We start from the raw sequence: 14860 nt of genomic DNA on the forward strand, positions 1-14860 counted from the left end.
TGGGTCTTCAGGGATAAGAGGCTGAACCCTGGCATGCAGTGGACCATTTTCATCCCCTGAGGGAGAGGTTGGGTCCGACCCCCGGTCACTAAAGGGGGTACCCAGGCTAGCCATTTTTACAATAGTGCATTGCTGGGTCTTCAGGGCTTAGAGGCTGAACCCCGGCAGGGCTTCAAAAATATTGCCTGGTGAGCATAAAAGAAAAAAAATCTAGGCCTGCATAAGCAGACTCCTTCCAAACTGCTGTAAAGGACAGGAAAAAAGACTGCCTGATGGGAAGGAGGAGGATCTATTTATACCAGTTTCAGAGTTCTGTTTCCTGTCCTTTCTGCTGTAAGGGGAGGAGCTAACCCCATGAGTAAATGCTGCCATGATTGATCAGGAAAAAAGAATGTGCAAAAAGATCAACCAATCATAAAATAAAAGTCAGGCTCAGGCTGGTAATTATTAGGAGGGAGACATTTGTAAGTAGTATTGAATACAACTAGGTAAATAAAAACATATTCTTAAAGGAGCAACTATAGTGTTAGGAAAACAAATGTATATTCGTGACACTATAGTTTTAAAACCATCGTTTAGGTGGTTGGACCCTCTTACCTGGGGTTCGAAAGGCGATTTACTCACCTTTTTCCAGCACCACACTGAGCTCCTTTTTAATTTACACATTCAGGTAGATTTGCATATAGCTAATTCTGCAGGCAGGAGAGATATTTTGTGTTAATTATGGTCTTCTCCGCTCCTTTATAAATATTTAATTATGTTATTGTAAGTCCCTGTATGTTGTCTGATATGATTTCATTATTTGTATTTTTGTTGAGTTCTCACCATAAGTTACATGTAAGGAGCATACGGGCTAGTCCTGAGAAAAATGTAAGTTTTGTATGTCGGTTAATTTTGAAACGGTGTGTTCTGTATGGATTTTTAGAGATCCAAGAAACTGAGATGTCGTTTCTGTTGGCTGGCTGCATGATCCCTCTAGTCCGGGGCAAAAGAGACTTAGGCCTGAGAGCCGCAAGTGTCTTTATAAAAACAGGAGCTATCACATTGCAGGCAGAGATGCATACCTGCCTGGAAGAATGACTGCAGAGGGGACAATACCTGCCTGGAAGGAAAGCTGGAAAAGCTCCAGAGAGACTGGAGTTGAAACACTCAAAGGTCCCAGTAAGCGGCTAGGAAGCAGACTGGGTAAAAGAACTTGGTCACAGTACAGGAGCTCCGTTACAAGAACCATGCAAGTTTACTTTGAACATGTTTTTCCTGCCTAGAAGTCAACATGAAGTTAAAATATGTGGAAAAAAATAGGGAAAAGTTAAGAAGAAAAAAAAATAGTTTTTCTTGGCTCGGCAAATCTTTCGTTATGACCTTTGGACATGGTCAATTTTAAGACTCATCAGTGTGGAAGCAGGTAAGGTATTAACAGCTTTCTCACACATAGCATGGTCTGCCTTTTTAGGTAACAGCAATTTCAAGGGTTGTTATAAACCAGATATCTTGGAACTACGGCTACATATGCCGTGCTACGCAAAGGAAAGGATACAATAGAATATTTTCTTAAGATTCTTACTTAAAGAAACAATATAATCAGAATATAAAGTTCTTTATTTTGGCGTATTTTTTTAAAAACATTTTTTTACATCTCTGTTGGATTTTGCAAACATTTCATGAGTGTATTAAAAATGAAACAATAATGGAAATGTTTTATTTCCCTATATTAAAACTAAGATCAGGCTAAATTATTGTAAGATGGCAGCAATCTGTGTTTTTCGTGTTTTATTTACCTGTCTGTCTGATCCTTGCATGTTGCCGAAGTTATATTCCTGTAGGTGCCAGAAGCAGAGTGTTTATCTCTGAGTTGTCCTCTTCGACCAAGGGAGAAACAAATACTCTGATATAGGAATCTCTTACAGAAGATGCAATAGCTTATTGTATCAGTTACCAAGTTCCAAGTTCATTTTTGGCTTCTGTGAGGCCATGACAAAAAAAAGATGCTCTATTTTGCTCCTGAGATAGACCAAGCCCAGATGGAGGTGTTGTCCTCTCTCAGGCCTTGTCAATAAGGCACAGCTGATATCCATCTAGCGTGTTCCTAACCCATGGCTTACATCCCTCATGGCAGGACAAACTTTTTGTGTGTTTATGAAATCTCATGACAACTTTTATCATCACTGACCTTTTTCACCATTCTCAAGACACTCCATCAAGGTGTGTTACTTTATGAACCCCAGGTCACCAAAAATTCTATCCATACCCTAATGCACCATAACCATTTCAGTCACAGAGTCTGATCCATTGGTATATTCGTTTCCAATCTTGGTTGTGAGAGACATGCCTAGTGCATATTGATTCTAGGTTTTCATGAGGTCTTCACCCATACAAGTCCTGCAATACAAATGATCCAAGGTTCCCATTACACTATGCAGCTGCAGAGAAAGGGGTTGATCCATTTACTTGGCCCGTACCCAGTTAAGAATTTTCCTCTACTTTCTGGCTATTCTGTTGGCCTCCACCCTGAGAGTTGATTGGCTATCACGGAATCCGGCATTATTCTTTCACTTTCTGGCTAGTTTACTGGCTCACATCTCTTGTTATCTGCTGGGTCTTACAGTCAGAATAAGAATAACCCAAAAGGGCCTATTGTGTCCGCCCCAGACACCCATAGGCATTAGGTGGGAGATATAATTAAATATTTAAGGGGGGAGGTGGGGTTCACATATTGTGATAAGTGTGGCTATGGGTTCCCAAGCCCCTGGCTAACCACCAAAAAATAAATACCGGCTTACACCACTCACCTTAATAGTGAGAGGGGCAATAAACTAAATTATTGTTTATATATATATATATTCACTAAACAATGATTTAAAATCTCACAAACCAAGGAGTTGGCCTGGACTCCCAAATATACAAAAGAAAACAAGAGGGCTGCACTCACCTGAATATGCTTACATTATAGGGTGCTGCTGGGGCCAAAATATACAAAATACAGAATCCAGCGCACTTGCTTATTCACTAAACAATGATTTTAAATCTTAGATATTGTAATAGTTTTATTTAAAAAAACCTCACCTAGGCAAAAAATAATGGGGTTTAGTTACATTATATAATCATATTGCATAAGCCTGCCATAACCTCAATGTACCCCATTCTTGGCAGGTCCTACTCTAGCAGCCTAATGCCTGCCCTTATGAGATTAATCCACTTACTTGGGAACTACTTCCTCCTGGCACTCTCTGCAAGTCAAGACTAAATAGGGTCCTGGAATGGGGCACCTGTGCCAGGGAGGGGTGCAAAACCAAGGAGTCGGCCTGGACTCCCAAATATATAAATGAAACCAAGAGGGCTGCACTCACCTGAACATGCATACATTATAGGGTGCTGCTGGGGCCAATATATAAAACATACAAAATACACAATCCAGCGTACTTATTCACTAAACAATGATTTCAAATCTTACAGATTGTAATATTTTTATTTAAAAACACCTCACCCTGGCAAAAAAATAATGGGGGTTCAGTTACATTATATGATCATATATTGCATAAGCCTGCTACAACGTCAATGTACCCCATTCTTGGCAGGTCCTACTCTAGCAGTCTAATGCTTGCTCTTATGAGATTAATATTTTTTGCCTAGGTGAGGTGTTTTTAAATAAAAATATTACAATCTGTAAGATTTTAAATCATGTTCTAGTATATAAGTGAGTGCGCTGGATTGTGTATTTTGTATAATTTATGCATGTTCAGGTGAGTGCAACCCTTTTGATTACACACACACACACACACACACACTTATAAGGGCTCAGTTTGGAATGAGCCCTTAATTTTGCAATTTATTTTTTTTAAAGTTACATCAGGACTTTATGGCATTTTTGGTTCTAAATAACAGAGTATGCAATATTAAATATTTAGATTACAGCCACAACACACCACCAGTGGAGAATATTTCGATAATTTTCAATTGTGTTGTGTAGATGGAATAACAACAACAAAGTATTTAACCAGGAAAGGTACATTCAAATTACTCTGGTTTCCTGGTACATCCTGGGGAAGGCAATTAAATCCCAAGTTTCTAAGTCGGGCATTAGAAACCTCCAACACGATAATGACAAGGATTCATCTTTGCTGTCTATACAGTTAAGCTATTGAGAATATAATTTGCAGGTGGCTCTTCCAATATCACAGGTAATACTGTGAGGTCACTCTACCACCTGTCCTCATCAAACGCCACTCTGTTAATCTGTGCTGGTAGCAGAGCGGGCCATACCTCCGGTATAAGGACTAGCTCTCAACAATGTGTACAATAAGTTTTTGTAATGTTGGAGAGTAATTAAAACACACTAATATTATTTGAAAGGCACCTGAAATTAAGCGTTTTCCTTTATGAAAGAATGTCATACCATTTGCTACACCATATGTAAATGTTTCAATTATACATTTGCATTCCCATCATAAATAAACCGTATAATCATGGCAGAACCATTGCACATACTCTAATAGAATTTCTTAAATATGTCTGTGCTTCTTCCATGTAATGGGCTTGCTTCATACTCTGCTTTGCATCCTGAGATAAAACCATTACTAGTATCAAGGCTGTGTGCTGATCTAGATGTTGTTGTGGATACTAAATTAAAAGTATATCCAATTTATAATGGAGTTCTTGGAGTTTCGCGGCTTATGCTTGCTCCAAAATTTAGCTGTGTTTCTATTAGTAACGACATTTCTAAAGCACCAACATGTACCGGAGCGCTGTGCAATTGGGGCCACAATAGCTTAATATACACAGACCAATACAAAAGCTAAAGAGGGTCCTACCTGTGAGCTGAGATTTTGCTGCTAAAGCTCTTTTATAGTGATGTCCCGAACGGTTCACTGGCGAACATAGCGTGTTCGCCACGGACGGCGAACATATGCGATGTTCGGTCCGCCCCCTATTCGTCATCATTGAGTAAACTTTGACCCTGTACCTCACAGTCAGCAGACACATTCCAGCCAATCAGCAGTAGACCCTCCCTCCCAGACCCTTCCACCTCCTAGACAGCCTACAATTTAGATTAATTCTGAAGCTGCATTCATTTTTTTTTTGTATTATTTTTTTTTTTTTGTGTTTATTATACATTATCCTCCATAGCCAGTAGCCTGTGTTTATTATACATTATCCCCCCATAGCCAGTAACCTGTGTTTATTATCAGGGCCGGACTGGGAGAAAAATTCGGCCCAGGCATTTTTTTTATCACAGCGGCCCACTAAGAAGGGGGCGGGGCAGAGAGGGTGTGTTTCGTCATCACCAATGACAAACACGCCCTCTCTCAAAGCGAGCATGTTGGTTCAATGCTCTTCCAGGGCAGACCATGCGCAGAACTCTGCTAAAGAGCTCTAGCAAGAGAAAAAAAGCCCTGTATTTGTTCTGCACAGTGCAAGCAAATTTAATAACATGCTTGCACTGTGGTTCCTTGCAACTTGTCTCTGGTGTCTTTATAAATGGATACCAGGAGACAAAAGGGCCAGGAAAGAGTATTGTGCATGTGTTTGGTGCCTGCTTGTGGGATTGCGTGTGTGTAGAGTGAGCTGATTGTGGTGTGGTATTGTGTAATAAGGTCGGTTTTAGTCGTGTTGTGTTTTTGGTGTAATGTAATGCATATGTGGCTAGGGGCTGTAGAGAATATGTGTATTGGGGATGTTCTAAGTGTGTGCATACAGGCTATAGTGTGTACAGTATGTGTGTGTGTGTGTGTGTATATAGGTGATGTAGTGTTTGTTGGGGTTGTAGAGAGTGTGTGTTTAGGGGTGTAGTATGTGTTTGATTACAATGAATCTAGTGTGTTTATAAGGGATCCAGAGTGTGTATTTTAGAAATGTAGTGTGTGTGTGTAGGTGGTGCAGTGTGTGTGTATACAGGAGTCAAGTGTGTGTTTGAAGGACCCAGAATGTGTAGATCTAGGGAGTGTGTGTATATAAGGATTCAGAGTCAGAGTTTGGTAAGGGATCTAGTGTGTGTCTGGAACGTAATGTGTTTAGGAGTGCAGTATGTGTGTGAGGGGTGCTGTAGTGTGTGTGTGTATATATATATATATATATATATATATATATATATATATATATATATATATATATATATATAATAGAATATGAATATGTTCGGAAGTATTGTGTGTGTGTTTGGTGCAGTGTGTATGTGTGAGGGGTGCAGTGGGTGTGATGGATGCTGTGTTTGAGTGGTGCTGTGTGTGATGGTGCTGTTTGTGCTGTGTAAGGGTGCTGTGTGTGATGGGTGTGAGTGCTGTGTGTGATGTGTGTGTGGGTGCTGTGTGTAAGGGTGCTGTGTGTGATGGGTGTGAGTGCTGTGTGTGATGTGTGTGTGGGTGCTGTGTGTAAGGGTGCTGTGTGTGATAGGTGTGAGAGTGCTGTGGATAAATGTTATGTGTGGGGGGGGGGGGTAAAAAATAAAAATAAGCAGTTATTAAGTCCTCCCCCTCCCTTCTTACCTTTAGCCTGGGAGGGGGGGGACCGGCATGCTGGTACCTGGAGAGAGTGGGAGGGGGCCGCCACTCTGACACCATCCCTGGTGGTCCAGTGGTGAGTGAACAATTTAGGAATGTTAGGTGATTTATGCCCTTTATGGATTAAAACCAAACTCTGCATCAACTGTGTAATTTTCCATGGGAGTTTTGCCATGGATCCCCTCCGGCATGCCACAGTCCAGGTGTTAATCCCCTTGAAACAACTTTTCCATTACTATTGTGGCCAGAAAGAGTCCCTGTGGGTTTTAAAATTCGCCTGCCTATTGAAGTCCATGGCGGTTCGCCTGTTCGCAAACGTTTGCGGAAGTTCGCATTCGCCGTTTGCGAACGGAAAATTTTATGTTCGCGACATCACTACTCTTTTATATAAAGTACTGTACTTAGCTAGATGGCACAGTATGCCTACAATGTAACTTACGGTTTACACGTTATGTCCATCAAGTTACTTCTATTTATATACGGGTTATTTAATCAGTTGTTTCTTTATAAAAGTATGCACAAATTCAGGTCACGGATCATAGGTCTCCCAAATACATCTATTTTAAACGTTAGAGGCTTCCATTTTTTAGTTTAGATGTAGGGCTCCCTAATAAAAAAATATACATAAAAAAATATATTTAAAAACAAAAAAAGGGCAGTTAAAATTGACCTGTAATGGACCGCGGGGACAGTCTCCTCTTGGAGCCAATCCTCTCTCAATGAGATCAGACTGATATCAGCTTCTCACATTGTGGACCAATGGTGCAAGTGTTGCAGTTGGAAGGCTCGGCCAATCCACTGCTTTAGTGGCGTTCGTCCATGATGACGCCAAATACAGAGAAACCAATTTTTTCAAGTTTTAAGGGGGAATTGCCCCTAGTGGTTGTCTGACAATATTACAAATGCATTCCAGATTGTCATGGTTAATTTCATGTGGACATTTGTGAATATACTTCTAGTTAAAGGAACACTCCAAACACCATAACCACTTCAGTGAGCTTGGAATGTTCCATTAGTGGTGCAGTTACCCTGGGGAAACAGAACAACAAAATGTGTTTGCAATTCAGCTGTTGAAATGACTGAATTTGGCTTCTATGAACAGCTGAATGGCTTTTAAGTAGCCTGATTATGACTGCTGAATGGCATCCTGTTGCCTCTGGTGTTCATTGAATTGCTTTAAGCGGCCACAATAGCTTGATCAGAAAAAAATATTTACAGTTAAGTTAATAACCATGTGAAAGTTCAACCTAACAAAATAACGACCGGCTGAATACTGCAAATATAAAATAGCAAAACATATACGTACTTAAAAAAAAATCAGCATATCTTTACCTCACTTTAACAGGCTTAGGTTTTGCAATGTTCCTTACATCATAAATGTGAATCTCTAACACCTATATCATAGTAAACTGAATCTGCAGTAATGAATGAATTAACAGATACCAGCACCGTCTGGGAGGCTAGCTCATGTAGCCACCACCCCTGCTTCCCCCGACTAGCCGCCTATTCTGGTATTTCAGACCATTCCATTCACTGAATGTCTATTCTACAAGAACAAAAGCAATATTCCCGATATATCACCACTCACTGGATATCGCAGTATTTACTATACTCACAAACTTTACATCTCTGTAAATCGTTAAACAGCTATGAATTCCCCCAGAAGGTGCTGTCTGTGAGTGCTGTGAGCAGGCTGATGGATTATTAATGAGGACAATGTATTCTTTGAGGAACTGAGTGAGCTCTGAATAATCCAATGAAGTGGGCAGTTTTACAGAGTCAGCCAGCCTGTGCTAGGATTGGCCAGCCCAACCCAGTGTCTGCATGAAAGCGTTAGGAACTCTGCTCTCCCATAAGCATGTTTGTAAGACGGCAGTGTGATCGGCACAAAGTTTGGGGAAATTTTGGAGATTTTCGATCTAATTCCAGCAATGAAGGCGAGACTGCAGAAACTGATAGCCATACATCTGGACCCGGGGCTGGAGAAAGAAAATAAGGTAATAATTGGGGCTCCATGTGTATCGATGGGAGTTAACTGTCCCTGTGTCGATTGCTGCTGGCAGTTAGAGGGTGGGTTTCTATGAACACTTTTTTTGCCAGGCGGGGAAACGTTGGCCCTCTGTAAATCCTGTATTTAAACTGGTTTTATTAGAACCTCTCTGGGTCTGTGGATGGCTATGTATAAAGAGCAATTGTGGAGGAAAGTTCTTAAAGTGGAATCTTGCGCGTGTGTGTATTCCATTAGTTTCTATAGTGACTGCACACTTTTCGAATGTTGCCCCAGATTTTTATTTTTTATATTATTATCCTACCTAGGAGCTAATTCTGAAGCAGCCACATTTAACCGTTTCAGTGCCCCTGCTGACTGCATCTTTTGCAGCAGTCAGTTCTGCTGTAAGAAAGAGGAAGGGGGCTTGCTTGTTACTTTATCTATCTCCATTATCTGTTTTAGGGGAGGGAGAGAGAGCTGGATTAACAGTTTCTGAACTCTGCTTGTTGGAGTGCCACTTTATATGTGGGGAATCCTGAAAGGGAGAAAATAAGCTGCAAAACATTAAGGGGGTTATTTACTAAATAGTGAATTGGAAAATTCAGACCAAACTAGCTGAACTGAGAAATATCCTTTTTTATTATTTATAAAGTGCCAACAAATTCTGCAGCGCTGTCATACCAGCTAATGACACAGGTATGTTATTTGGCGAGTTCGTTTTTAATTACACGCTTGGGTATGAGTTGCCTGGTTTGGTTTTATGATTTAACTTTTTTGGCTCTTAGGATTCTCACTAGGTAACCACCCTTCATGTCCAGGGGGTTAGTAAACAAACGTGGATCACCAGGCAATTGCAGGTAGCCAGTTCTGGGCTAGAGTAAGCTTCAGTAATTTCCTTTTAATATATTGAAGGTTCCATTAATATTTTCTCAACATGATATTTGAGATGATGATTACAAATATCCCTGCTTACAAGGAGAATGCAATTTAACTTTATTTTGGTTCAACCAAGAGGGAGCCCTGTACTTCTTCCTCAGACCCCATCTGCCCTGATGTATGGGTAATGCCGCAGCAGGTGGGCATGTAGGCAGGGCCCCCATATTATATGTAGATGTAGACTGTCAATGGAATGACCTGTGCCCCTGGCACAAAGTACCAACCATCACCGTTCCGTGACCCTAAATAGTGGATAAAGATGCCACAAGAGGAAAGAAATACCGTAACTTTTCAGGCAGACTACTGCTGTATCTTTCATAAAAGAAAGCCAATAACTGTATTTTACACAACTCCATCGAGGGCGATTTATTTTATGTAAAATTTGGTTGGTGGGCTAGCATGGTTTCCTACGCAAACCTTGCTATACACCGTTACGGACACATACATCTACCTACAGGCAGTTGAGAACCTTAATTATCCAGCCTCTCCTTACCTGGCTCAATGAGGGTGCTATGAAGACATCTGGGGTGCATTACTCCGCCATGGAACCACCACTACATACTTAAATTAGGCTGTGTATTCCCCCCTCTATCTATTGTGCTTGTAATTCAAATGGTTTTTGGGGACTTTTTTATTTATTCTGAATTTTGCTCTGAATTTAATTTTGACTAATATTCCAATTGCAGTTACATCTTAATTTAAATGAATACAGCAGGCTTCATTACCAGATTAACTATCTCTAACAGCATAAAGGGAGTCATAAGTTAAACTTCTGTGAGCAAATGTGAATACATTTTTTCCTCTATGCACCTGGAAAACAAACCCACACACCATGAAAACATGAACATCAAACAGATTAGTGAAAATATTCTGACAATTTAAAGGACCACTATAGGCACCCAGACCACTTCAGCTTAATGAAGTGGTCTGGGTGCCTGGTCCAGCTAGGGTTAACCCTTTTTTCTATAAACATAGCAGTTTAAGAGAAACTGCTCTGTTTATATTTGGGTTAATCCAGCCTCTAGTGGCTGTCTCATTAACAGCCGCTAGAGGTGCTTGCGTGCTTCTCACTGTGAAAATCACAGTGAGAAGACGCCAGCGTCCATAGGAAAGCATTGTAAATGCTTTCCTATGAGACTGGCTGAATGCGCGCGGCTCTTGCCGCGCATTCAGCCAAAGAGGAGGAGGAGGAGAGCTCCCGGCACTGGAGAAAGAGGGAAGTTTAACCCCTTCCTCTCCATCCAGCTCGGTGGGAGGGGGTCCCTGAGGGTGGGGGCACCCTCGGGGCACTATAGTGCCAGGAAAACGAGTATGTTTTCCTGGCACTATAGTGGTCCTTTAATATCCGTATACTGTAAGGTTACAGAAAACCACAAGATGCTCTACTCAGCAATGTGTGTCCCAATTGTGAAACCTATGGAATAAAGTTTTATAACGGATTAAATTGGTTATGGTGTCTGTAGTCCTTGAGCTCCAGGTTCCACATCACTGCAATGTGCCCAACAATGACCATATGGTGGAGGCAGAGCTATGCTTCTGTCACACCAGTTATACCAGGGCTTGGGGTAGTGATTGGATGAGAGTATATAATAGACGCTCTGAGCCTATTGCTGCCCACTACAGCTGGTATGGCATGGCATGAAGGCCATGGCTGCCCGGGACTGAGCATTTCTACTAAACATTGAGTAAATGGATTAGAAGTAATGCAGGACCTTGCTCTCACGGACTACAGACACGATAACCACTTCAATCCGTGGATGTGGTTATTGTACCTACTGTGTCCCTTTAACCCCTTAAGGACACATGACGTGTGTGACACGTCATGATTCCCTTTTATTCCAAAAGTTTGGTCCTTAAGGGGTTAAACTTTTATTTTCTAGTTTTTCAGTTTGGACGTACACCTCTGAGTAAGTAAACCTGTCGTTATTTGTAAGTTTTCACAGAATGCAGGTATTAAATTGTCAGAATATTTAGACCGATCTGTGTTTGTTTTGATGCCTAATACGTTCATATGTTTTTTTTTTTTTTTTTTTTTTGGTGTTTTGCTTGTTTTCCATATTTATAGATCAACAATCTATTCACATTTGCTCAGATCTATTATTTCTCTCTTCGATTTCCCGTTTGCTCGTTGACTCTTCCAGCACATCAATAACCTGTGCTCCTGTATAGGTTATTGTACAAGGAGGATCCCTGTTGCTGTGTTCCAACACACACACACACACGGTTATTCAGGATAGTGAGACTTGCTGAGAACTCAAAGTCCGTTTCAAATTTAAGGCCATGATGGCTGAATTGGAGTGTGGTGACCGTTATGTGGTCTGCCTTTACGCAGGCGTAGGTTTTAGTCAATGAAATGTGTAAGTAAAAAAATACACCAGCCCCCCTTTTTATTTTTTATTTTTTTTAAAATTGTTAAATATATTTCAGTCTGAGCATCATCACAAGTGTAGTAGAAAACATCATCAGATGTTTAAACTCACACTGCTTCTTTCCCTAGAATCTTATTTTTATTTAACCTGAATCTGCCTGAGATCCGCAGTCATATGCGTGGTTTATTTCTTGACCCTTTTTTTTTATTATTATTATTTTTTCTCTCCTGTCTCTGGGTTGTACTTGTTTAGATCATGCACTTGTGTGGGAGATGTAATTCTTTGAATACTGCACAGTTGAGAGATTTTTTTATTTTAAGTGCTCATAAAAAAGAACATTGTATCTTTTTATCCATGTCTCCCTGGACTGTGTGTTCTTTTCCAGTAGTTTCAAGAGTCTCTGGCCATAGCAGGTGCTACAATTGTATAATTCTCATGGGTTCTTTGAGCTGCACTCCAGCATTAGAATTACCTATGCTGCTTGCTAAGTTATGGTGTAATGGGTTCCCTCCCGTCATCCTTAAAGGGACATTATAGGCATCTCAATGAAGTTATCCTTGCAGCTCAACACATTGCCATTCTGTTACATTGTAGTGTTTATGTGCTTCACCAGTGTTCTGTACAATGGCATGAGCACCTCCCTTTTTCTACTGCTAATACCTCTCCCTATACAACCAAGCATTTCCTGCTGCTCTATTACATTGTCTGCCTACCTTTAAGTCCTCAGAAATAATTACCCCTATATCCCTTTCATCAGATGTTGAGGTTAGGACTCTATCAAATATTCTGTACTCTGCCCTTGGGTTTTTACGTCCAAGATGCATTATCTTGCATTTATCCACATTAACTGTCAGTTGCCACAACATTTTTCTAGTTTACCTAAATCATTTGGCTTATCCCTCCTGGAACATCAACCCTGTTACATATCTTAGTATCATCAGCAAAAATACATACCTTACCATCAGACACCTTCTGCAATATCACTAATAAAAATATTAAAGAGAATGGGTCCAAGTACAGATCCCTGAGGTACCCCACTGGTAACCAGACCTTTCTTTGAATATTCTCCATTGACTACAACCCTTTGTTGCCTGTCACTCAGCCACTACCTTACCCATTCAACAATTTGGAATCCAAACTTAAAGGTTGCAGTTAATTGATAAGCCTTCTATGTGCAACAGTGTCAAAAGCCTAACTGAAATTTAAGTAGGCAATGTCTACTGCACCACCCTGATCTATTATTTTAGTTGCCCAATCAAAAAAATCAGTAAGCTTAATTTGGGATGATCTCCCTGAAGTAAACCCATGTTGTCTCTGATCTTGAAATCCATGTGTTTTTAGATGTTCAACATCCTATCCTTTAACATGGTTTCCATCACTTTCCCCACTACTGAAGTAAGGCTTACTGGCCTATAGTTGCTCGACTCCTCCCTATTACCTTTCTTGTGAATGGGCACAACATTCGCTAACTTCCAGTCTTCTGGGACTACTCCTGTTAACAATGATTGGTTAAATAAATCTGTTAATGCTTTTGCTAGTACACCACTAAGCTCTTTCAATAACTTTGGGTGTATTCCATCAGGCCCCATTGACTTATTTGTCTTTACTGTTGACAGTTGAAATAGAACCTCTTCCTCTGTGGAAGCAAGTGTGTGTGTGCATAGCAAACTAAGTCAACATAACATAGCCGCATATGGAGATATATATTGCACATTTAGCGTGTATATGCTGACATTGTGCATACTTCGAGATGTATTTTTACTTGCATTTTTTTTCCAGCACTGATGCACATGTGCTGTGTGCATCCAGTCAAATGTTTCTCATTGGGAAGTATTCTGTTCAATGCTTTTCTGTAGGCAGCATTTAGTCACATGACTGAGTTTAATCCAGTTGTTGCAGCGAAAGTGCTTCGAGTGGCTGTCAAGAATACCGCTACTAGAGGTGTGATTAGCCCTTCACTGGAAACCAAACTATTAAACCGCAAAGTTTAAAATTACAGAGCCAATGCAGCCAGACTGCTTGATTAAGAAGCCTAGGTGCTGTAGGCCAAGTGAGACATATTGCTCCATATAGGGATGTCTTCACTATAGTCAAAATATTAGAGAACTGAAATCTGACTGGTAGAATGTAGACTAAAATAACTAAACACTAACTGAGTTTGAGAACTTTACAAGATATGCTCTTTAAGCGTAAACTTGGGCTTCAATACTGCATTTTGTGACTAAATCCTTTCCTCAATAATTATATCGCCACACGTAATCCTACATTAAATCAACGTTGAAATGATGTACTTTATTTTTCTTTTGATTGTGAGCAAGGTTGTGATTCCTATAAAAGCATCAATGTCATTTTCTCCTTCTCCGTATCATGTTGTCTAAATCTTGGAAGTGAACCCGAATGCCAAGTTAGTGAACCTCCCTTGTATGAAGATCATGATTTCTATTTATTCACAAGGGACGTTTTGAGTCACTTCCTCTGACTTCTTGACTGATCCTGCAGAACCAGGTCATTCCCTGCTATTGGTTAGTCATAAAACTGAAACAAAATGCAGGAAATGAAGAAAGGAAATGTAACCTGGGATGAAGTCACTGTGATTGTTCTGGCTCATGATGGATTGAATATTTCCCTTCTGTACTGACAACTGGCTCTTCTTGTATTACACAATGCTGTTGTGTGTGTGTTTGTGTGTGTGTGTGTGTGTGTGTTTTTTTTTTTGTTTTTTTTTATGATAAACTTGCATTTTATTTTTAGTTTTTCTGCCCATTGCAATCTAAGACCTAGGTAAGAGCCGCACTCTGGGGTTTATTGCCTAAACTTTCAATTGTATTGAATGAAAACCCGTTTTAGCAAAGTGCAATGCATTAACTTTACCTTAGGGGATTATACTAACTTTGTGATTTATTTCCTTTTTGTCCTAAATGTTGCTCTTTCTCACACTTGTTGATCTTCCTGATTAAATTGCAGTCTTGTAGTTCAGCAGAGACGGCTACTTACCAACGCACCCAACCGCTCTCATTGTTTAAAGCAGTGGTTCCCAAACCAGTCCTCACAACCCAGCAACAATCCAGGTT

The 14860-nt window shown here is 40.3% G+C and overlaps 1 protein-coding gene across 4 annotated transcripts in view; it reads left to right on the plus strand.

Annotated features, from left to right (window-relative positions):
• TBC1D1 (TBC1 domain family member 1) overlaps nucleotides 1-14860 on the plus strand; it is a 185730-nt gene that overhangs the window by 30638 nt on the left and 140232 nt on the right. Inside the window, exon 1 of one of the 4 annotated variants that reach the window (XM_063457868.1) lies at nucleotides 8334-8491. The exons of the other annotated variants lie outside the window; for them this stretch is intronic. Coding sequence (XP_063313938.1) covers nucleotides 8426-8491 — 66 coding nt within the window. The 5' untranslated portion in view covers nucleotides 8334-8425. Of the gene's footprint in view, nucleotides 1-8333; nucleotides 8492-14860 lie in introns of those variants that run through there. 4 annotated transcript variants of the gene reach the window in all.

This window comes from Pelobates fuscus, chromosome 6, assembly GCF_036172605.1.
Source record: "Pelobates fuscus isolate aPelFus1 chromosome 6, aPelFus1.pri, whole genome shotgun sequence".
NCBI classification, from domain to species: domain Eukaryota; kingdom Metazoa; phylum Chordata; class Amphibia; order Anura; family Pelobatidae; genus Pelobates; species Pelobates fuscus.